We start from the raw sequence: 25,407 nt of genomic DNA, 5'->3' as shown, positions 1-25,407 counted from the left end.
AGTATTACTAAAATAAAATAAAACTCAGTATTACTAAAAATATTACTAAAACTCATTATTGGTTTAAATCTTTCTTTTTGTAGAACATAATTTTAGTATTTTCAACTGTTAATATTCAACAAACAATATTTTTTAAGATATATTTTGTTGTTATGTCTCCCTTTTCTTTTCTGATTTTGTTAATTAGGATACTGTCTCTGTGCCCTCTGGTTGGTTAGTCTGGCTAAGGGTTTATCTATCTTGTTGATTTTCTCAAAGAACCAGCTCCCAGTTTTATTGAGTCTTTGTATAGTTCTTTTTGTTTCTATTTGGTTGATTTCAGCCCTGAGTTATTTCCTGCCTTCTACTCTCTTGGGTGTATTTGCTTCTTTTTGTTCTAGAGCTTTCAGGTGTGCTGTCAAGCTGCTAGTGTAAGCTATCTACAGTTCTTTTTGGATGCACTTAGAGCTATGAGTTTTCCTCATACCACTGCATTCATTATGTCCCATAAGTTCTGGTATGATATGTCTTCATTTTCAATAAATTCTAAAACCCTTTAATTTCTTTCTTTATTTCTTCCTTGACCAAGTTATTATTGAGTAGAGCATTGTTCAGCTTCCATGTATATGTTTGCTTTCTGTTGTTTTTGTTGGTATTTAAGACCAGCCTTAGTCCATGATGATCTGATAGTATGCATGAGATTATTTCAATCTTCTTGTACCTGATGAGGCCTGTTTTGTGACTAATTATATGGTCAATTTTGGAGACAGTACCTTGAGGTGCTGAGAAGAAGGTATGTTCTTTTGCTTTAGGATGAAATGTTCTATAAATATGTTAGATCCATTTGGTTCGTAACTTCTGCTAGTTTCACTGTATCTCTGTTTAGTTTCTGTTTCCAGGATCTGTCCATTGCTGAGAGTGGGGTGCTGAAGTCTCCCACTATTACTGTGTGAGGTGCAATGTGTGCTTTCAGCTTTAGTAAAGTTTCTTTTATGAATGTGGGTGCCCTTGCATTTGGAGCATAGATGTTCAGAATTGAGAGTTTATCTTGGTAGATTTTTCCTTTGGCCTGTATGAAGTGTCCTTCCTTATCTTTTTTGATAACTTTAGTTAAAAGTTGGTTTTATTTGATATGAGAATGGCTACTCCAGCTTGTTTCTTGGGACCATTNGCTTAGAAAATTGTTTTCCAACCTTTTACTCTGAGGTAGTTTCTGTCTTTGTCACTGAGGTGCATTTCCTGTATGCAGCAAAATTCTGGCTCCTGTTTACGTATCCAGTCTGTTAGTCTATTTCTTTTTGGGGAAATTGAGTCCATTAATGTTAAGAGATAATAAGGAAAAGTGATTGTTGCTCCCTGTTATTTTTGTTGTTAGAGTTGGAATTCTGTTCATGTGGCTGTCTTCTTTTGGGTTTGTTGAAAGATTACTTTCTTGCTTTTTCTAGGGTGTAGTTTCCCTCCTTGTGTTGGTGTTTTCCATCTGTTATCCATTGTAGGGCTGTGTTTATGGAAAGATATTGTATAAATTTTGTTTTGTTATAGAATATCTTGGTTTCTCCATCTATGGTAATTGAGAGTTTTGCTGGTTATAGTAGCCTGGCCTGGTACTTATGTTCTCTTAGGGTCTGTATGACATCTTCCCACCATCTTCTAGCTTTCATAGTCTCTGGTGCAATTCTAATAGATCTGCCTTTATATGTTACATGACCTTTATCCCTTTTTTAATAAGATATTTTCTTTATTTACATTTCAAATGTTATCCCCTTTCCTAGTTTCCTCTCCAAAAATCCCCTATACACTCCCCCTGCCCCTGCTCCCCAACCCACCCACTCCCATTCCTGGTCCTGGCATTCCCCTATACTGGGGCATAGAACCTTCAGGACCTAGGGCCTCTCCTCCCATTGATGACCGATAAGGCCATTCTCTGCTACATATACAGCTAGAGCCACAAGTTCCACCATGTGGGGTTTTTTGGTTAGTTAGTTAGTTTGTTTGTTTGTTTTTGATTGGTGGTTTAGTTCCAAGGAGCTCTGAGGATAAACGTTAGTTCATATTGATGTTCATCCTATGGGGCTTCAGACCCCTTCAGCTCCTTGGGTATTTTCTCTAGCTCCTTCATTGCAAGGACCTTTTTCCTTTACTGCTTTTAATATTCTTTCTTTTTTTTAGTGAATTTGGTGTTTTCATTATTATGTGACAGGAGGAATTTCTTTTCTGCTCCAGTCTATTTGGAGTTCTGTAAGCTTCATGTATGTTCATGGGCATCTTCTTTAGGTTAGGGAAGTTTTCTTCTATAATTTTGTTAAAGATATTTACTGGCACTTTAAGTTGGGAATTTTCGCTCTCTTCTATACCTATTATCCTTAGGTTTTGTCTTCTCATTGTGTCCTGGATTTCCTGGATGTTTTGGGTTAGGAGCTTTTTTGCTTTTTGCATTTTCTTTGACTGCTATGTCAATGTTTTCTATGGTATCTTCTGCAACTGAGATTCTCTCTTCTATCTCTTGTATTCTGTTGCTGATGCTTGCGTCTATGACTCCTGATCTCTTTCTTAGGTTTTCTAACTCCAGGGTTGTCTCCCTTTGTGATGTCTTTATTGTTTCTATTTTCATTTTTAGATCTTGGATGGTTTTGTTCATTTCCTTTGCCCTTTTGGCTGTGTTTTTCTGTAATTCTTTAAGGCATTTTTATGTTTCCTCTTTAAGGGCTTCTACCTGTTTACGTGTGTTCTACTGTATTTCTATAGGGGAGTTATTTATGTCCTTCTTAAAGTCCTCTATGACTATCATGAGAAGTGATTTTAGATACTAATCCTTTTCTGGTGTGATGGTGTCTCCAGGACTTGCTATGGTGGGAGAACTGGGTTCTGATGATGCCAAGTAGCCTTGGTTTCTGTTGCTTATGTTCTTAAAGCTAGCCTCTCGCTCTGTGATTATCTCTAGTGCTCCCTGCCCTCATCTGACTGGAGCCTGCCCTTCCTGTGATATTGGTTGTGTCAGAACACCTCAGAGTTCAGCTGTCACTGTGATCCCGTGATTCTGGAATCCTGTGATCCTGGCTATGTCAGAGCTCCTGGGAGTCAAGCTGTCTCTGGGATCCTGAGTTCCTGGTTGTGACCAAGCTCCTGTAATCCTGTGGTCCTGGGCATGTTAGAGCACCTGGGAATGAAGCTTCTTCTAGGTTTTGTGGGACTGGTTGTGGAGTTTGAGCCCAAAGTCTGCTCAGGGCAACAGCCCAGACCAGAAGGAACTTGTGCCACTGGCAGGGTGGAGTTGCTGGGTGCCTGGGTCCCACTGGTCCCAGTTACTCCCAGTGTTGGGGCAGATGTTGTGTCTTCCTTACTTCTGATCCTATGATCCTCAGTTTAAATCTTTCTATGTTCTGTTGGGATGACTTTTTCTTTAGTAAAGTATTCCCACTTTCTTTGTCCTATAATTTTGCATACTTTATTGCCTCTTACACACACACACACACACACACACACACTTTTTATTTCACTAGTTTTTACTTATGTTAAAGCCCTAATTTTGTGTATTTATCTTGTTAATTCTGAACTTTTCTTTCTAAGCTTTTAAAGTTTTAAGTTACTGTTGCCACATTTTTAGCTATATCCCATAACCATTTATGTGAATATTTCTTTAGAAATGTGCCTTGTGGGTGTGCATACCGTGTATGCATGTTTATGTGAAAAAAGTGCACATATGTACCTGCAAAAGTCAGAGGTCAACTTGCAGGCATTGCTTTATAATATCTGTTTGTCTTGGGTTTTGTGACAAGGCCACTTACTGGGACTTGCAACTCACCAATTGGGCTATTTTGGTTGATCAGTCAGCTGCAGATACAAACCTGCCAGTGTTTCCCAGGTCCTGGAATTAACAACACATGCTGCTATGTTCAGCTTTTTACCTTGATGATGTGGTTCAAACTCAGGCCTTTATGCTTTTGTGGAAAAACTTTATCAACCGAGGCATCTCCTTAGTTCAGAAATGCATTTTTCAATTTCCAACTGATCATAAAAAAGCATCTTTTATTATAATGTAGTAAATACAGCCAAATTCACAGTATAGTCTAGTAGGATACCAATTCCTTTGAGTTATTAAAATTAGGATTGAAACCAAATTTTCTTTGAGCTAGTAAGGAATGTATAGTGTTTAATTATGTGATGCATGATGTATACCTTTACAATGTTATATGTTCTAATCCTATGCATCCTTATCAAAATTTTGTCTGTAAGACTTATTGCATACAGTACCTTTTGCTAAAATTTCCCCTTATAAGGTAAATTTGCCATTTCTTATTGTAGAACTACAAAAATTTGCTTTGTGTATTTTATTAGTTAATTTTGGTGAACTGGATGCAGGAGTCCTGGAGAAGGAAAGTCACTTTCTATGAATTCAAGGCTGGTTTTGTTTATATAGACAAGTTAAGACTACATACAAAACAAAACAAAAAGCAATCAAGGTCAAATCAAGGATTTTGTGCCTGATGCTTGCCTATTTATTTGTCTTCCAAAGACAGATTTGTTTATTTCTAATTTAAAAATTAGGTATAAATTACCTATGATAGAAATTTACTTGGCTCAGCTGTACAGCTTAACAAATTTTATCTTTGTACATTAAAATCCCTTTCAAAATTTCATACATGTATACTATGTACTTTGATCATAATTAAAGCATTTCCCTCCCTCCAACTCCTTCTTCATGTTCTCCTTCCAACTTCACAAGTATGTTTATACATACATAGGTACACACACACAAATATGTGTGCATATATGCATAAATATATGTATGCATATGTTGATGGACTTTTTTGTTTTTTTTCTGTCCATCTCAAAGGAAACAGTTATGAATCTATCTTTTTAATAGACATAAACCCTCATTACTATTAAACATACATCTAATTCATCTAAGTAGATAGCGACAAACAGTTTTTGCAAAATGATTATAGTGTCATAAGAAATGTGTGTAAGTCCCACCAACTGCAGACCTTTCTCACCAGTAGATACTGTACCATTGTCATGGTTAGCCCTCAGGATTGGTAGAAGTCTCTATTGAAGATTTAACATGCATTAAATGATGACTTATTACATTAAACAGTATTTTTTTAAGTTTTTTTTATTTTCTTTATTTACACTTCAAAGGCTATCCCAAAAGTTCCCTATACCCCCCCCCCGCCCCTGCTCCCCTACCCACCCACTCCCACTACTTGGCCCAGGCCTTCCCTTGTGCTGGGTCATATAAAGTTTGCAAGACCAAGGGGCCTCTATTCCCAGTGATGGCCGATTAGGCCATCTTCTGCTACATATGCAGCTAGAGACACAGCTCAGGGGGTACTGGTTAGTTCATATTGTTGTTCCACCTACAGGGTTGCAGCCCCCTTCAGTTCCTTGGGTACTTTCAGTAGCTCCTCCATTGGGGACCCTGTGTTCCATCCAATAGCTGGCTGTGAGCATCCACTTCGGCGTTTGCCAGGCACTGGCATAGCCTCACAAGAGGCCGCAATATCAGGGTCCCTTCAGCAGAATCTTGCTGGCATGAGCATTAGTATCTAGGTTTGGTGGCTGATGGTGGGATGGACTCCCGAATGGGGTAGACTCTGGATAGTCCATCCTTTCATCTTAGCTCTAAATTTTTAAACAGTATTTTTTTTCTTTTTTTTTTCCTGGCCATTTAAGTTTCCTATTTTATAAAGTCTTCGGGTGTTTTGTTCTTTTGGGGGTAAGACATGGTTTTGTTGTATTCTGGATATACATATGGATTTTTCATTGTATTAATGAATTTGAAATATCTTCTTCCTTTTGCTTGCCTTTTCACTTTGATAAACTTATAATAAAAATAACTGTTTCACTTTACTTACTTTTAGTTAATTTTTAAAAAAAATAACATATTTTGAGACAAAGTCACACTTTGTAGCCCAGGTGGCCCCAGATTCACAGCAATGTTACTTCTTCAGTCTTCCAGGCACTGGTCTTACTGGTGTGAGCCCTAGCACCCAGCTGATAACCTTTAACTTTTATAGTTAAAGCTAAACCCTTGGAATTAGTGCTGTTTAAGAAAACTCTAGTTCCACAGATCTGTCCTATGCTTAGTTGCTTCCTTACTGTATCTCACTGTATGTTCATTCATCTGTGAGAGGGAACTTTAGTCTCTTTTTCTTACAAGGAAACTAATCACAGGTATTCCACATGTATGGCATTATCTAAATTTACATTGTCACCCAAAGTCTCTACATCCTTGTCAGTTTGAGTATCTGCAAGTGAGCTTTGGAGGGAAACAAACAGATCCCTAACAATGGGATTGGAGTCTACTTAATTGAGCCCTGTTTTCTCTTTGTGCTTGTGTTGATATTTTGCTTCCACTGGAATCAAATATTTTATAGTGTTTTCCCTCCATATTATTTGTATAGATGTGAATTGTGTGTTTTGTGAGTACTGCACACATGAGTTAGGGGAGCACACTTACTGTATCACTCTCCATCTTATTCCCTGTGGAGACAGTAACTCACTGAATGCAGGGCTTGCTATTTCTGCTACGCTACCTGCACTGGGGTTATAGATATGTGTTCTGCCAATACCCACACCCCAGATATTTAAGTGAGTGCTAGGGATTGAATTCAGTTCCTCATCCTTGGTGAGCAAGTACTCTCACCGACTCAGCCATCTCCCAGTCCCTACATTATTTTTAAATAATATAATTTTTTACCAGTTTTAATGGTAATTATACATATTACAGCTTGCCACGGTCTTTGTAGTTGTAAATTATTACTTTTAGCGATTTTTTTTTTTAAATCTTAATCCAGTTCATTTCCATGAATCTAGTCATTCAGATGTGTTAGTCATATATTTGATTTTGCTTTATACCTCACCACAAGATGTGATATTTTTTGTTGTTGTTGTTGTTTTTAAAAAGCTAATCCTTGTGTACATCTTACACAGTTCCCTCTTTACAGTATGCTGTTTCTTCCCACAGTGTGCTCTGTCTTTCCAGGATAGTTCGGCTTAACCCTGAAGAGCTCCCTTGAGTAGCTCTTGTACTGTATTCTGCTGCTCCCAGCTTTGCTCAGACTATGGTTATCTAGAAATGTCTTTATTTTGCCTTTATGCATAGAACTGTAGGCTGGCAGATTTTATTGTTTCTTTCGTTCAACTCTATTATGCTATTCTGTTCCTGTTTCCATCATTTCTTTTGAAAGTCAGCCGTGCTTTTGTTCTTTGAGAAGAAAGTGTCTTTACCTCTGGCTTGTCTTCAGATCTATTCTGTAAATTTGGTTTTCAGCAGCTGACTGTGAAGTGTGTGGATTTATTCTTCTCTATTTATTCTGCTCAGGGAATATAGAGAGCTCTTTGTGTTTTAATGTTTTTCATCTGTCTCGGGTACTTCTCAGACACTAATTATGAACATATTGCTTCTCCCTCTTTCCTTTCCCATAGAACACTAACTGTATGCATTTGTAGCTTCTTGCCATGTCTCACTTTCCGCTCTTAGTTTAGATTTGTTTTTAATGGATTGCCTGTATGTTTGCACATGTGGGTGTGTGTGGTGCATGCAGAAACCAGAGAAAGAGGTCAAATCCCCTGAAGCCATGTGGCAGTGAACAGCCTTGCTGGGACTGCACTCCTGCCCTCTGGAATAGTAGAACCAGCTCTTAATTGTTGAACCATCTCCTACCTACTAGAAGGTAGGTTTTTATTTTTATTTATTTATTTTTTTGGTTGGTTGGTTGGTTTTGGTGTTTGGTTTTGGTTATGGTTTATTGGTCTAGGCAGCATTTTCTACTTCTTAGCTTCCTTCAACTTTTTACTGAGTTTAAGATGTTGTTGATGAAAAATTCAAGATTCTAGCTTATGTTTCTGCCATCCAAGAACATTGGGGATAGAGTTACAAAAATATTTGCGAACTCTCAACCTGTAGATCTCAACCCCTTTGGGCTTCAAATGACCCTTTCATGGGGGTCACATCAGACCATAAGAAAACACAGTTGATAATGGTAGCAAAATTACCGTTATGAAGTAGCAACAGAATTATTTTATGGTTGGAAGGGGTCACTAGAACATAAGGAACTATAATCAAGGGTCACAGCATTCGGAAGGTTGAAAAGCACTGATCTAGAAGAAAACTTTCAAACTTATTTTTTGTTATTACTGCCTCACTACAGGCATGACTGCTGGGAAAACATAATCTTTGTGGGTAAAGTGTGATCCTTACAAATAAATTATGACTTTTCTTATGTGTGGACTGAAAGCACAACTTGTGTACAAAAGCCTTTTTGTTGTAGCTTGATGTCCACTACTGTGTTTCAGGTACAGAAATGAATGACATTTGGGCAAGATTTATTGGAGTCTGTGCCTGTAAATATCATAGGGAATCTGCGTGTAAGAGTTTTATATTCATTCTCTGAAGTTCTATTTCTGAGGCCTCTCTTTGAACTCCATTTGGTTTGTTAATCTTGAACTAATGGGGCTGACAGAAGCCTAGCTTATTTAGCACTATGGGTGGAAAAAATGTTCAAATAGAGAAAGTTAGATGAAAGGTGGAGTCGTGTGTTTTCTGCCCCTGGAGGGTTTGTCTCTGGAATCCTTCATCAAGGGCCTTGAGTTGTTGGTTCTTTGGAAGAGGCTTTCTACATTTCCTGTTGTTGTTGTTGTTGTTGTTTGTCTGTTTTTGCTGTGTTCAGTGGGTCTTACCCTAAAGATAGCATTCTTAAGACTGGAACAGCTGATCTCCCACCATTATGTGTTACATCTTGGTTTGTTCATCTCTCATATCATCATCTTATCTTCCTTTCTTAAGATTTGTTCTTTAGAATTTCCTTTAATCAGATCTTGTAAAGTCTCAGTATTTGTTGACCTGGAAAAAAAATGTTTAAAAGATAGTTTGCTGGCTATATATTCCAGAGTACCTAATGCGGTGGTATGAAAAGAAATGACCCCTATATTCTCATAGGAGTGGTATTATTGGAGGTGTGGCCTAGTTGGAGAAAATGTGCCACTGAGAGTGGGCTTTGAAGTTTCAGAAGCTCAAGCCAGGCCCAGGCCCAGTGTCACTCTTTCTTCCTGATGCCTGCCAATGTAAAACTCTCAATTACTTCTCCAGATCCATGTCTGTCTGCTTCCCACAGTGACAATAATGGACTAAACCTCTGAACTGTAAGCCAGCCCCAGTAAAATATTTTCCTTTATAAGAGTTGCTGTGGTCATGGTGTCTCTTCACAGCAAAAGAAACCCTACCTACTACACCTGTTTTTTTGTTTGTTTGTTTTATTTTGTTTATGTTGAAATATCATCATATTGTCTTCTTGTTTCTGAGAAAGTTGTGTGATATGTAGCTATCAGCTATGTCTCAATAATCCCAACTCTTTTTACCCATTGAAATTACTCTTACTCACCCACCAGCACACTGGTTGGTTCTTTATGCCTTTGGGTTCACTATGGTATACATTTGTTTAAAAAAAAAAAAAAAAAAAACTACCTTCTTTGAATATGTTAGGCTTCCTAGATCTGAGAACTGGGTTTTTCATGACCTCTAGAAAAGTAATGTTAATCACTTCTGCCAAAAGTAACTTTGGTATAATTTTCTCTAATATTTATTTAGAGGTCAGACCAAGTAAATATTAAATTTTTTCCTGTGCCCTCCATATCTTTTATTCCTTTTCGTATTTTCCATATTCCTTTGCTTTACTCTACTCTAAATCCAGTTTAATTATTGTTACTTAATTTTCCTCTGTTCTGGTTTCAATGCAATAATTTACATTTAATTTTCTTTATTCTTCCATTTAATGTATTCAACATTTTTATTTAGAATTTTATTTTAACTGTTCTATTCCTTCATTTCTGATTCTGTTTGATATCTTATAAGTATAGCTATTTAATGCACATGTTTGTTTTGATGTCTCCTTTGTTTTCTGTCTGTTAAATATGGTTATTTTATGTTCTATACCTAACATTTCTCCAAGTTCTAACTGTTTCTGATACCCTACTTTTTATGATTCCTTTTATGGTCCTTTGCATCATAGAATGTCTATTGACTTTATACAACTATTATTGTGAATGCCGCTTTTGTGTGGAATTTTATTCTCTGTAGCAATTCTTTATATACATTGAAGTTCACTTTCTCCAGAAATTGTTTACTTTCTCCAGAATTATGTATTAGTTTCTACATAAATTCAAATATTTCCAACTAGATTATTCAAAGTTATTTGATTTTCTTAGAGTTTTAGTAAAAGTAGCCAACATTCAGATTCCAAATCTAAATGAGAAACTGATGCAAGGTTAATATGAGTCTCAAAGGTTTTTCCCGCACCTCCAGGAAAATTAAGATAGGCAAGTTGCATTAGTTTCTTCTAGGAACAGTCTTCTAGTGAGTGAGTCTTCAGTTACAACCTTTACAAATGGGAGCTTGCTCATACTATCCTAGCCTGGCGATACTATAAAGCTTCTCTTCATTCATTCTCCAAAGTTTTTCAAAAACATGTGAAAACCTGCAAAAGCTCTTACACTTGCATCTCACAGTGTCCCCTGGTTTTACTTTATTTTGGCTTTGTATATTCCTTACTTTGTATATTCTTACTTTGTGTATTCATATCATAATGACACATTTATATTTTGTATTTGTGATCTTTTATTATTGGTTTAATATGGAGTACCTAATCAAATATAATTCCAGAACTAAAATAAAAATAGCTCCCTTAACCTACTATTAGAATAATACTTGCAAGAAAATGTATACATCTGTGAAACATAGATGTTATGTAGCTTTATGAATTTTTGCAAACTTAACACATCCTTCGTTCAGTAATTAAGAAATAAGCCACAGCACATTTTGGGCCATTCACTATCTTATCTAAAGGTGACCATTATTCTAAACTTTATTTTTAAAGTTGACTTTCCTTTTTAAAATCTATTAGACTTTTTTTTAATGTGTTAGACTTGTCTCTGTGACAAATACTAGCTAGAGAGCAACAATTAAAAAGAGGAATGGCTTGTTTAAGCTGGTGACTTTCGAGGTTTCAGTCCATGGTAGACTCACTCCTTTGCTGTGAGCTGAGCCAAGAATGAGAGACCACAGTGACAAAGCAGACTGGGGCAAACTTGCTCATAACATCTTAACCAGGAAGCAAAGAAGAGTAAAAAGAAAATCTATGACACAAGGTATGTCTGACCACACAGGTCCTCATCTTGTGACCCACTTTTTCTAACTAGGCCCTGCTTCTTAATAGCCCATTCAATTTAGAGTCTGAAGTAAGCACCTTTATGATCTAAGCACGGTCATCCACGAACTGGGAACCAAGCCTTCAACTAATGACCCTTCTGGGGTGGGCACTTCATATGTAAACCACTGTACTGTAAATATACTGCTGTATCTATTGCTGGGAAAAGACATCTCTTTTGACCAAGACAACTCTTAGAAAAAAGCTGTTTCCTGTGACACACTTCTTCCAGCAAGACCATATTTACACCAACAGAGTCACACCTTCTAATCCTTCTCAAACTCCCTGGTTAACCAAGCTCTCAAATATATGAGCCTATGGGGCATTCTTATTCAAACTATCACATTTCTACAGCATGTAATCTGTTACTGCATTCGGTGACATTCAGCCATATTGGACTCATTGTTGCAGCACAATATTTATTACAAATATACAATAATTTATATGAACACTATTGTTGATAGTATTCAGGTAACAGCTGAATAGCACAGTGCATGAGAAGTCAGAGAAAGAAGAACTGAGTATCTTTCAGTTTTACAGTATTATAGATTTTTGCTTAGTGTATGGTTTTTATATAAATGTATGTATGCAGTTCTTTTGGGGAGAGACCTAAGCATGATTAGCAAGGAATAGCATTTTTCCATGTCAAAGTAGGAGCATAAAATTTTCAACGAAAAAAAGAAATGAGAGAATTCATCAGTGTAAGAGTTGAACTAATACCTTTAATGAATATTTTGTAGTTTGGACTGTTTATTTACTCACATATGGCAGGGCACATAGACTTAATGTCTCAAGAGTTATGTCAGCGCCGTGGCATTGTTCCTAACTCAGAGCTACAGAGGGCAAAAAACCTTAAGTAAAACAAGGAAACTCAGGGAATAAAAAAGGGTATATAAAATTTAAAATTGATTTAGTAGCGTAGACTCTGTGACAGAGGAAGAGAAAGGAAACTGCTTGTGTGTTAAAGAAGGCACTGAGGTGCCAGAAAGATGGTTCAATAGTTTAAAGTGCTTGCTGCTCTTCCAGAGGTCCTCGGTTTAGTTCTCAGCATCCACAATGAACAGCTGACAACCACCTCTAACTCCTGCTCTGGGGGTCCCTCTTCTGGCTTCCACAGGCACTCAGATATGTGCAGGCATGTACTTGCACACCCACTCAATATTAAAATAAAATGAAAAAAAGTTTTAGAAGGCATTTGGAGATATACGAAGAAATAGAAGGGCTTAAAGGGGAAAATCAGATGAAAATGAAGAAGAGAAGTTACTTGTAGTAATTTCTACACCTGGCAACTGTTGATTTTACTCAGAAACGATTCTATATACTTCCTTCCTCACCTACAGTCATTTATTGTTCTATCAATCCAGTGGACACCATGTGCATTAGCTACTTTTCTGTTGCTATTATAAAATACACTGACAATCGTCACTTAAGGAATGTTTTGTTTTGTTTTGTTTTGTTTAGTTTTTGTGTGTGTGTGTGTACAGTTTAAGATTACTTATGGTGGGGAAGTCACAGTGGCAGTTCGTCATGTTGTCTTAGCAATCAGCAAGCAGAAAATGATGAGTATTTGTGCTCATCTCACTTTCTTCTTTTTATATAGTGCCTCTGGCCTAGAGAATGGAGCCTCCCATAGTGGGAGAGCCTTCCAACCCCAATTAATGTAATCAAGTTAATCCTCCACATGGATGCCTGGAGGCCTATCTGTCCGGTGATCCTACAGGTGATTCTACTTCTCGTCAAGTTGAGAGTTGATACCAAATATCTCACTGTGGAACACCAGTATATGACCTGGAAAAAGTGAGAAATTGAAAGACAAAGCAACTGTTAACTTAACCCTCCAGATTGGGGAATTGTTATGAAGTCTTAAATAATGCACTGTGACTTTTGTACCCTTTAACCATTTAATCTGCTTTCCTGTAAAAATTCAATCTGGGATCTGCCTCTTCTACCTGGTACCAAGGAAATAAAGACAGAGATGTTGAAGTGTGTGGGGGGGGGGGGGAGGACTGGAGAATGTGTAGGAGCAGCACAGACCTCCTTCAGCTTTTGGTGCATAAATGGCTTTCCCCTAGGGTTCTGCCCTTGCGAACACATGCTGTATAGACAGACAAAGTTCAATCAGGGCAGGGCACAAAGCCAAGTCATGGCTATAAGGTGGGGTGTTAGATCCCACCCTCAATTTTAAAAGAGTTAGGACGAGAAACAAAATTCAAAAAACCATGATACAGACTTCACAAAGTCAGCACCAGCAGTTTTGCCAGGAATTTTTAATTTAGTTTTTAATTGATTAGGTTTATTTGTTTTTATTTCAAAATAATATAACTATTGAAATGTTAATGAAGTGTATGAAAAATAAAAATTGAAAGTGATAATTACACAGTTATACCAGACATGGTGATACATGACTGTAATCCCTGTACTTTGGAGACTGAGGTGGGAGGCTCAAGAGTTGGAAGCCAGCTAAGGCTTTTTAGCAATACTAATTGGGAGGAGGGGCAAAACTTATAAGTAATTCGCTTTCTTGTCTGAAGTAACTAATTCTAATACTTTGGTACATAGTTTCTACATATTTTTCATGTTTCTAGTATAAAATTAAAACTATTTAAGAATATTAGATGTTTTTTAAAAATAATATTTAATGACTTATGTGATTGTATGCATATAATAACATGATCTTGAAAGGCAAAGTGAGAGAAAGGGAGACAAGACAAGGAATAAAAGAAAGAAGAAAAAAGGAAGAGAGAAAAGAGAGAAGATATGAAGGAGGGCAGAAACAGGGGTCAGAACAGAAATGAGTGTACTCCAGGACGCTCTTAACTACTGGTCAATATATAGAGATGCAATTCATCCTTGGAAACAGTTGTGTCTTGTTTAACATAAAGACTTATTTCACTGGACAAGGAGGCATAGTCTAACTTCAACACTAGGAGGGCAGAAGCAAGTCAAAGCTAGTCTAGGCTACATAGTGAGAGTTAATCTTTAAAATCAGTCTGTCCTGCTGCACTCCAGATAAACTCCTAGCCTGGGGTCTTAACTGAGATTAACAAGGAAGGTCCTGAGCAAACCAGAGTGACTGGTGGAGCTCCGCCCTCATCCCGAAGTGGCCAATAGCCTCCCGGGACCAGCCCTTCCACCTCCCACCACCCACTGATTTCCTAGGCTGTCTGCTCTACTTCCTTGTCACACCTCTACTGGAAAGCCCATTGGGATGGGGCTAGTGGCCTGGGTGAGGGAACTGCTGGACCCGTGAAGAATCTTCCAATGATGTTTCTAGAACCATAGTATGGCAGGGAGCAGGATCCAGGTTAAGGGCTTCTGGGGTCTGCCGCAGCCTGGGTGGAAGACTGAAGTTGACTAAGTCCCTGGGAGCCTGGAATGCTAACCCAACTGAAGAGTTCTGGCCTGAGAGCTTGCTGGGCCCAGGAAGCTGGTTTCTGTCGAAAGAGAGCTCTATGGTTTCTGCCTCTCCAGCTCTTGTTCAGTGTGTTGATTTATTTTTCCCCTCTCAAACTTAATTAACAAAAGTCTGATAATTCCTGCCCTTAGGCATTTTTCATTATAAATATTTCAAGGTGACATAAGGAAAAAGTAGTTTTTCAGATGCTGACATTTTGTCACCTTCGTATTCCCCACCCAACCCCCCACGACCCTAGCCTCATAGCCCCATCCTTGGAGGCAAACTGGCTTGTACCCTTCTCATATAATTTTTACTATATATATATATATATATATATATATATATATATTTTTTTTTTTTTTTTTTACATATGCAGCATGCATTTTAATTCTGACCTTTGTCTTGCCGATTGCACATACACACATACCAGCTCCCACCCCCCACCCCACCCCCAAGCTCATTAAGAGGTTTTATCCTGATATCTCAGATCAAGATGGGACTTAATAATGAGCATGTCAACAGCCTCTTCCTTTAGGAGCTAGGAAGCCTGGGACCTGGACAAAAAAAAAAAAAAAAGTTATACTTCCTGTCTCTTGAATGGCCTTTACATGGTAGGACCTGAACTCTGCTTATTTGATTTTGTTCTAGCTGGTCCCTTTACTAAACCCAGCCACTGAGCTCATCTGCCTAATGCTCTTTGCGTGGCATTCATAGTATTTATTTTGGAAGAAAATCTATTAAAAGGAGATGAGGAAAGGAAGTGTAGATCACAACCCTACTTGGATTCAAAGGCACACACACACATACACACACACACACACACACACACACACACAAACAAACAAACAACACTGAATCTTGGACTGTCTGAATGTTTATTTTGTCAGCCATTCACACGGTTTTATTTATGTCTGGTATTCACTTAAGAACAAGAATCAGCCCATCTGTTTAAACTTTCTATCTGTGCTATTGGTGTTTATTTATGATCCCCCATCTCCCAGAAAATAAAAGCGGTAGAGATTGAACGTCTTAAAACCACACAGCTGAAAAAGTAAAGAACTTTTGATTTGAATCAGCCCCACTGACGATATTCTCCTCTGCATTTTAGTTACTAGACCTGGCACCATAGCAGCTGGAGTCATCACACAGATAGGACCAGAAAATTCATAAGGAGAGGTCAGCTGATTGTCAGGGAGAAAAGACTTCCAGGAACAATGCACTTCATCTGTCTATTATTCTTTTGAAATGTTACCTTAAATTTACTAGTCACACACGGTGAGAGCAGTAAGGTTATATAGAGTGCCTTCCCAGATTAAACAGTATGGATAGTTAGAAAGGTCTCTTTCCTTTCTCATTTCCCCTCCAAAAAGCGAAAGCATGTTCAACAATCCCTGCAAATTCGTGTGTTTCTCTGAGCAATAAACCAAGGTCCATCTATCCTAAACTTTACAGGGATGTAGGATCTGTGTAAGCATAGAATGTAATAAGTCACAGAATGAACATGCCTTGGTTTTTTCATCCTTTACCTTATTTGTAAATAGAAAAGTTTTAATAAAAACGACCATCCACACTGCTAGGATGAGACCTCCTCTAGGTGTCCCTAATCCACCTCCATGCCTTGTCGCTTGAGCCAGCTACACAAAGACGTGCTGTCTCTTGCCAAGCGCCGCCCCTCGGGCTCCTACTCCAGCCCGGAGGAAGTGGGGAGGAGACTGACTGGGAACCCCTCCTCTCCTCCGGCTCGGTTCTCCTCCCCGTTACGCTCCAGGCTTTCCGCGGCTGCTCGGAGGCGCCTCGGTGCTCCACCGAGAATCCCCTGTTCAGCCCTCCTGGTGCAGCCCTAGAAGGGCCAACACAGCTGCCTGGTGGAATCGCAGGGTGAGTGGCCTGCAGGAACAGTCCGTGGGCAAAGGAACCTGTGACCAGGACTGGATCCCGGGTTGGAGGGAGGTGGGGCAGGAAGCCAGTGCTACTCCGGGGACGCTAGAGACCTGTAAGAGGGATCTGGTCGCTGCGGGCCTGGGTGTGTCCAGATCTGGGCAGAGGTGTCTGTCCTAGGGCTTTCTGCCTACCTTCTCTTGGTTAATTTGCTCTGCTCCGTGGCTGAGCATCCTACTCACACCCCCGACCTAGCGTTCTTACTGTTGCTGGCCTCGGTCTGACAGTGACGTTTGTGTGCTACCGCTTTGTGTGGGCGAGTTCCAGACAGGCCCCACCAGCAGTGGCCGCATCTAATCTTATGAGCTTTCAGAGGAGGGGGCTGGGCGTGCTTGTCACACAGGTAGCACACAGGTGATAGAGCACCATTCCACACTAATGTTTATTGAACCCGACAAACAGGGTCACTAAGACCCAGATCGCTAGCCCACTGGGCATTGTTCACAGGGACCTGGGGTGTGGGTGTGTTTAGAGAGGGCAGTCCTGGTCCAGAGGCCTGAGAATCCGCAGCCGAGATTTTCCACTTGGCTGCCCTCCTCTGTTAGCCGAACCTCCCTCCTCCTGCGCCCCCACCCCTGACGTCACCCACATGCTCTAAAGACTGGCCATTAGAGGAAAAGGACGGAGGAGAGAGGGCCTTCGCCAGGCTCCTGCGTAGTTGTGACTGCCCCTGGTGGCGTGGAAAGATCTTTATCACCCACTGTATTTGTTAGAACCCCTCTGGGGCAAGCTGACAGACTCACAGCTAGGTGGAGGCAGCACCTGAGCCTCTAAAGGCAAAGGGCGAGTCTCCTCACTCCTAGGTCAGAATCCTCAGTTCCCTTGTTCTTAGTAACCCAGTGGGGAAGTGAACAAATGTGGGAGCAAACAAAATGTAGAAAAAAGAAGAAGCTAGAGGGAACCAGATTCAAGAGAGCCAGCCCTGGACTGCAGGAACGAGTGTGGTGAGACTGGAATATGAACAGTAAAAGCCAAGTTTTTGGTCTTACTCCTGTAAGATAAGGAGGGTCGAAAAGAAGGGATTCAAGGTGGGGGCTTGAGAGATACTTTCTTGGGAGTGTTGATGTTGTGAATCTTATCACGGATATGGAAGTTTAACTTTTTAACTGTGATTTTATCGTTTTTATTGTCTATTCTTCCGTGTGCATTAAGCATTCTTTCAAATGTGTGAATGAAACTATTTCTTAAGTTCAAAATAATAAGGATGCAGTGGAAAGTGTCCCACGATGGAGTGCAAAAGAAAGAACTGAGTCCATTTGAATTCTGGTTTGGTAGAATGTGATGGACATTGTGAGAAAAGAAAAACAATGTATAAGGAAAAAGAAAAGGATCTTAGTGGAAAAGGGCATGGAAAAGAGAAGACAAGGAGAATCGTGCTTCTGATGCTAAAGCAGGGTCAGGCTAGCTGTTACTGAGAAGTAACCCCTGCTATACCCATACCCTCATACAGTCTTTCAGTCGTACATCCATGGGATACATCAAGGGAATGAAATGCATTCTCTGATCTCATATATGTAAGTCTGTGTTTCAAGGTCTAGAATGCAAGCTGTGAGGAATCCCTTCTCCCAAGATGGCCCCACTTCCCCTTCCATAATTCCTTCACAGGGAAAACCACATTTAAGTCTACAGGACTGCTTTGAGGCAGGATTAAGATGTCTGCTTTCTCCCCATTTTCCAGTCTGTGCCTGACATACCTTTTCCGCTGAATGAGAATGTGGCAAGTTCAAAAGGGGGCTGTAGTTAGCACCAACAGAGGAGAGCAACCGTGGGGGAACAATTTAAAGGATGAAAATTCATATGAAGACAAACCATTTACTTCTTCCTTTCCTAAGGTGACGAGGCTGCCGTGTGTAACTGTGGCTTCCACAGAGCTTTGATGAATAGAACAAACAAACACAAAATCCTGGAACTTAGCAAACACTAACATATTTGACATATACCCAAGGACTGTACTCTTGGGTAGAGGGATGGCTCAGTGGTTAAGAGTGGTTTGGTTCCCAGCACACACATAGTGACGCACAGCCACCTCTAACTCCAGTTCTGGAGAGCCTAACTCCTTCAATGTCTGTTAGTTCCTGCAGGCACATGGTCAACATACATACTACTCAGATGCATGTTGTCATAGTTACGGTTACTATGGCTATGATGAAGCATCATGACCAAAAGCAAGTTGAGGAGGAAAGGGTTTATTTGGCTTATACTTTCACGTCATAGACCATCACTGACGGAAACCATGACAGGGACTCAAGCAGGGCCGGAACTTAAAGGCAGAAGCTGATGCAGAGGCCATGGAAAGGTGCTGTTTACTGGCTTGCTCATCTTGTTTTCTTATAGAACCAAGTCAACTATGCTGGAGATGGTACCACCCACAACAGTTGGGCCTTCCCCTACCAATGATTAATTAAGAAAATCTCCTGACAGCTGGATCTTAGGGAGGCATTTTCTCAATTGAGCTTCCCTCCATTCAGATGAGACTAGCTTGTGTCAAGCTGACATAAAACTGGATAGCACACATATACATGCATGTAATATAAATAAATATTTTTAAAAGGACTCTTCTTCAGTTCTGCATTTCCAGTACTGGGATCCTAGAGACACCACTTATCTATCTATGTGATATTAAGCAAGTGACAAATTCCTTGACCACTGAAAAAATCTGGGGTTTTCTTCCCCAGAAAATTACACAGTGGGGATAGTGATGATATATAACCCATAAGTTTGTCAGAATTTAATACATAATAATGTGCTACAATATGAGAAGCTTGATAAGGAGTGTGCTGCTGTGACTGTCATTACTACGGTCGCTACACTGTTATCATTGCCTTAACCGCAGAAAATATGTTCAAAACTTACACAGGGGCTTGAAATTCTCGCTGTAAGTATTATCAAGATCATTCTAAGATACCAAATAGGTTTATCTCATGCACACACAGGCTAGCTAATAGAACAAACAATGAGGTAGATGAATGAATATGAATAATCTCTGACTTCATGATTATCCACAACGTGCAAAGCATTGACTAATATATAAGAGTCTGATGGGCAGCTCTTGAGGGAATGTATGTATTAGTGTGAGGAGATATGCAACAAGATATCATTTGGTGTACAATGGAGTATCTAGGGAGATTATGGAAGATAAGCGTGTGATTGAATTTCAGATCCTGAACTCTCATACATAACAATGATCCTAGGAAACTCCCTTGTCTTTAATCTCTGTCCACTCTTGTGTTTCACTTACCAGTGTCCATGTGTAGTTTTGTAGGGCATTCAGCATCCGTAGACATATATCTTTAATTCTGCCTCTCTTATTACAAGGAAGTATGGGTGGGTCAATCAATTATCTTCATGTTCTCCTTCATATTCCCCATCATCTGTCCTCTGTCTCCTCTTTCTCTTAGTTCATCCTAAGATGAACTAAGATCCTAACATCATCCTTGATGATGTTAATTATATTTCCCATTGCTTGACTCATGGCACTGATTAATTTTTCATAGAAAATGTCTCAAATTTTCTCCTCTGTGTACATCTTAACCTAGAACAGTTGTTTCCATAGACAGAAGAGTAGTGGTGGTGATGTGAGAGGAAGACAGAAAAGGAGTTGGAGGTAGAAGCAGAGTCTGTCCTGAGTGGTAGTTTCAGGGACGATGAGAGGAGATGGGAATCAGCTGTAAACTTGCTGTAACTGACACCCTACCCTGGGGAAGGTCAGACTGGGAGAACGGAGTGAGGTTTTCTCCAGTGGATACAGGTGAAGCTCTGTGGATTTCTCTTCAAGGATAAAATATTATTAAAGTTCTTTCTGAATAATAAAGCTAAGAACCGACTAGAGAGACGTGGACACCAGATTCCTTCAGTCCGGACAGGAATTACTAAAGAACCAAACTGGGTTCATCACAGTGTGCTGGTAGATGGACAGTGAGGACATTGACAGGGCTTGTGATGGAAGTGGGATGAAAAGGAAGAGTGGACATCACTGTGGCGGTGCACAGTGTACAATCCTGGTTATTTGTGGACATCAGAAAGGATGAGGATGAGAGAAGTTTCTCACTAACTAGCTATTGGGTGGTTAGTTGTATTCTTTAGCTACTCTCTGAGGTTGGTAGGAAGTTAGCTCTGGTATTTAACAGCTGAAAGCATCTGGTTTGTGTAATTTTACTTAGAAAAGCGTCCTCCCCCCTGAAGGGAAGAGTTTTCTTTTATTCTGAGGCAGCATCTCATGTAGCCAAAACTGTCCTTGAATTCTTGACAGACCGGACCACTGTATCAAGTCCCAGAGGCAGCCACATTGCATGACAACACATAAGGTGGTTAACATAATAGGATTTTATTTCCTCCCAGTTTGCCTCTATCTGAGGCAATGTGCTAAAGTTTCAGAAGTGTGCCACCATACACAGCTGTAATTTTAAGGCTTCCGTAACTTAGTGACATGCTACAGGCAGTTGCTGCTCTGTTTCAACAGGGACTTGAGTTTATTAACTACCTGGGATAAAGTTCTTTCCATCCGTGGCTGTGGAAGTCGTAGCCCATAGGCCAAGGACTTTCAGGGATCCAGAGAGATATAAAAATAAATGCCACCGCCATTAAAATTGGTCTTAGCATTAGCATTAATATTAGCTGCAAAATAGAAAAACTATGAAACCACAGCCAGTAAACACTCAACCTGGTGGTTGCAATAACCGGCAACAGGTTAGAAGACTTTGCCTACTTTGTGAGTATCCATATTACTCACAAATATAAAGTAAAGGATTTACTCTTAACCAAACACGTATATGTGCCAATGTATGGTATGTGCATATGACTGAACACTGCTGGAAGACTGGAGAGCAGCATGGAGGGGACACTCCCAGTGAAGAAGCAGAGGACATTTAAGAGCTGATGCACACAGGTATAGCTTCCTCAGCCATGTCTCGGGTGCATGGAAGAATCTGCCATAATTTCATAGCTTGCTACTTTCTGCTTCTTGTTGTCTGGGATATGGTATTCAGCCACAGAGCGCTTTCATGTTCCTCTTATTCAGCTTGTGACTGACCCAAACTAGGGATCCCTGAATATTCAGCCTGAGATTCTAATGCTCTAAACTGAGGTTAATATGACTAGAGATGAAGCCAAGGTGGATGAGAGTGGTATGGGAGGAGAGCAGTCTACACTACTGTAACATTCTCAAGGCATCCATAACAAATGATCACAATTACAGTGGTTCAAAATGATGATGCCATTTTTTTCCCTCCAAGTTCTAGATTCTCAACCTGTGGGTTATAACCCCTTGGGGAGGATATCAACCTTTTCTCAGGAGTCACATATCAGATATCCTGCATAACAGATATTTATATTATGATTCATAACAATAGCAAAATTGCAGTTATGCGGTAGCAATGAAATAGTACTGAATTGAAAGATTGTATCATGAAGAATGTTGAGAACAACTGTTCTAGAGGGTTAGAATTTTAGTTCTCAGACTTGAGCAGTGCTGATTTCTTCTAGAATTTCAGAGATAGAGTTTTTCCATGTCTCCATTACAGCTTCTGAGTTTTGCCGGCAATCCCTGGTGTTCCTCAGTCTGCAAACACATCACCGCTTTCCTGGTCTTCATCTTCTGATGGCATTCTAACCTATGTTTCAATCTCTCAGTTTGCAAATCCAGCATGATGTCCTGTTAACTCGGTGACATCTCCCTCCAGAAACCCTATGTCCAAGCTGTTGTGTTCATAGATAGCAGGTTAGGAATTCAAACTTTGCCTATGGGAAGCAGAATTCTATCATTATTTCTCCTTTCTGTGTTACTTTCTTCTGTGGTGGTATAGAATCCTAGACGCTCTAATGATAGCAATGGACTAAATAGGGTGGATACTGAGTCTTATCACACAGTGATGTCATTGCCTTGGTCAGTTTTTTATTGTTTAACCATTCTTTGCTAAATGGAATCTTTTTTTTTTCCTCTGCAGAAACCAACAGAACCATGGCGACTCCCTCTGCTGCCTTTGAGGCCCTTATGAATGGAGTAACAAGTTGGGATATCCCCGAGGATTCTGTTCCATGTGAACTGCTTCTTATTGGAGAGGCTTCATTTCCTATAATGGTGAATGATGTGGGCCAGGTCCTCGTTGCTGCCTCTTCTTATGGCAGAGGTCGCATGGTGGTAGCATCTCATGAGGACTTCTTGCTGGAAAGCCAGCTCTTTGTCTTTCTTGTCAATGCTGTTGGGTGGCTTCGTTCCTCCCCTAACTCAGCCATTGGTGTGCATTCATCTTTAGCACCATTGGTGAAAATCCTCGAGAGTTGTGGAATAGAGTCAAAGATTGAGCCAGAAGTCAATGACTCCCTGGGGGTTTACTGCATTGATGCCTACAATGAAACCATGACAGATAAGCTAGTCCAGTTTGTGAAACGTGGAGGGGGCTTGCTCATAGGAGGCGAAGCCTGGGATTGGGATACCCAGGGTGACGATGACAGAGTTCTGTTCGCATTTCCTGGGAATCTGGTGACCAGCGTGGCTGGTGTGTACTTCACTGACAACAAAGCAGACACAAGTTTCTTTAAAGTCTCCAAGAAGATGCCTAAGATACCCATCTTAGTTCGGTGAGTATCTTACCAGAGTGGGAAAATGGACTCATACTAAAACCTGACATGATTCTGTCTTCAGGTTGCTTCCAGGCTAACAGAAAAGAATTCAAAATTCAATCACATGTTTGCCACAGTCAATTAGATGTTTTAATACTCTGAGGCTCAGGAGCGACACTGCCTCCCCAGACCAATCCATTTAGCTCTTTGAGGAGGAGAAGAATTTTGATTATGATATTCCTCAGAACTTAGCTTCAAAGTACTATTGACCCCAAGAATTGGCCTGCTTTGTGTAGGAAGGTTCACAGGAAGTTTTCTTTGCCAGGCAAAGGAAACTCTTAGGAAAAAAGCATAGAAAAGCCCTCTGGGCCAAGGTCAGGAGAGCTGTGAGAAGCATTGTGAAATCTTTACATGAAGTTAGGATGGAAACAGGAAGCTGTGCATTCAGAAGTTGAGCTGGAAAAGAGACTGTACAATTCTGTATACTACTGCTGGTCATTAGAAGAAGACGTTTACCCCTGCAGTCAAAGGATCTTCTGAGAATGGAGGAAACAAACCCTGGGTACAAGGGCAGGATTCACTGGAGATAAGTGGAGAGTATTACCAAATCTGTATTTTGTTCACACGGTGTTATATATGCAACAATTAATAAGCATTCAGTGAATATTCCTTAGCTGTATAGTTAGACTGATGGATGAGGAGTATTTGAAGCTAAGTTCTTCTCAAGAGCAGAAAATGTGCAGTAGGTACTTCCTATTATATATAACATTTCTTAGCTTTCTTGGAAGAAATAACACTGTTATTTCTGACTGATAAAACCAAAGGAGTCAGATTGGGTGAGGAAGATACAGTGAGACCTTTAGATAGATGATGAATAAGCTAAATTAATAAGTATTCATGGCAAATTAACCAGCAATCTGTGTACCCTATATTTTTGGTAAGAAGGAACCTTGTTTGATTTTAACTCAGAATTGGGGCTTCTACAAGGAGTTCAATCTCTTTTTGTTTATTTACCCATTAGGTATTCCAGAGTTTATTGAATATATTCTGTGTTAGATATTATTTCTTAAGAAAAATTTCATATTTACCTGTTAAGATGAGTTACAAAAAATCTGAACATGAAGTGCACAGAAATATCTTTAATGACAGTATCTAGAAGCCATTTTAAAAAGCCAAGTAACTGTGTAGTAAGATGCTGTGCATTATAGTGAAGAAGAATCTGGAAACCAGGATCTAAGATCAATAACTCTACAGTGTGTCCTTAGACTGTCCTTCCACCTCTTTCTGTCCATAGGAATGTTGGAGTAGATCCTCTGGGTTCCTCTGTATGGCACCAGTCCCTTTCAGGCTATGGATCTTCTGGTTAGCAAGATCCTTGGGTTTTCCCAAGGTCATCAGGCATTTGCGGAAATGGATGCCGGATAAACGTTCATGTTCTGAATACCCAAGTGCTCTAAATAAATCCTTTTGCTTAAATACCACAGTGAAACCTGAATTAGCCAGCTTTTATGTTATGTGTGCCTTTTCCAGCCTGAATAATAGTGAAATGATATTGGCAACAGAAAAATCTTTTCACTTTCAGATTACTAAAGAGATTTCACAATCTTAAAAGTTGTAGATAAACATTAGCTTATCTCCACAAGTGGCTTGGAAAATATCAGGGCAGGTGTAGATAAGTATTTGTAATAGGAATCTGCAAATCCTTAGAGGTTATTGCTAGTTATGTGTCAACGATATGTAGAATAGAGTGAATTAGGAAAACCAATAGTTGCTTAATGGAAAAAAAAATCAATAAAGTGATAAGCCACTGGATAAACTGATCATGACAACAAGAGACAATTAAGAATTTCAAGAATGAAAGGATGGTCATTAATGTGGGTTTATAGACATTAAAGGGTAATAAGATAGTTGATACAACTTATGCCACTGAATTTGTTAACTTAAATGAATTGGACAGACTTCTTGATAGACACAACATGAAACTAAACATAAGAAAAAAGACAATATAATAAAATAAATTGAATTGTAATAAAAGCCCCCCAATATTATATGAAAGGTGGTTTACTAGTTTGAATTCTAGAAATCATTTAACAGGAAAGCAAGTGAAATTTATGGGGAGTTTTTCAAGCATGGTGGCTCATGCTTTAAATCTCATCACTCAGAAGGCAGATGTAGGCAAATCTCTACATAGTGAGTTTCAGACCAGCCTGACCTATATAATAAGTTATAGGCCAGTTAAAACTACATAGTTAGCCTTTGTCTCAATAATAATAATAACTGTTATAGTAATAATGATGACAATAACAAAAAGTTAGACATTTTTGTTCATTA

General features: G+C 39.5%; 1 protein-coding gene across 9 annotated transcripts in view; it reads left to right on the top strand.

Moving 5' to 3' along the window:
* LOC110315902 (TRPM8 channel-associated factor 1) overlaps nt 1-25,407 on the top strand; it is a 44,912-nt gene that overhangs the window by 4,255 nt on the left and 15,250 nt on the right. For 7 of the 9 annotated variants that reach the window (XM_029534760.1, XM_021189838.2, XM_021189840.2 and 4 more), the window contains one exon: nt 22,461-23,094. In XM_029534760.1, the coding sequence (XP_029390620.1) occupies nt 22,475-23,094 (620 nt within the window). In that variant the 5' untranslated portion in view covers nt 22,461-22,474. Of the gene's footprint in view, nt 1-16,295; nt 16,459-22,460; nt 23,095-25,407 lie in introns of those variants that run through there. The other 2 variants (XM_021189839.2, XM_029534756.1) reach the window with 2 other exon arrangements.

The sequence above is a fragment of the Mus pahari genome, chromosome 2 (genome assembly GCF_900095145.1).
Source record: "Mus pahari chromosome 2, PAHARI_EIJ_v1.1, whole genome shotgun sequence".
NCBI classification, from domain to species: Eukaryota; Metazoa; Chordata; class Mammalia; order Rodentia; family Muridae; genus Mus; species Mus pahari.
This window is presented reverse-complemented; position numbering and strand designations above follow the sequence as displayed.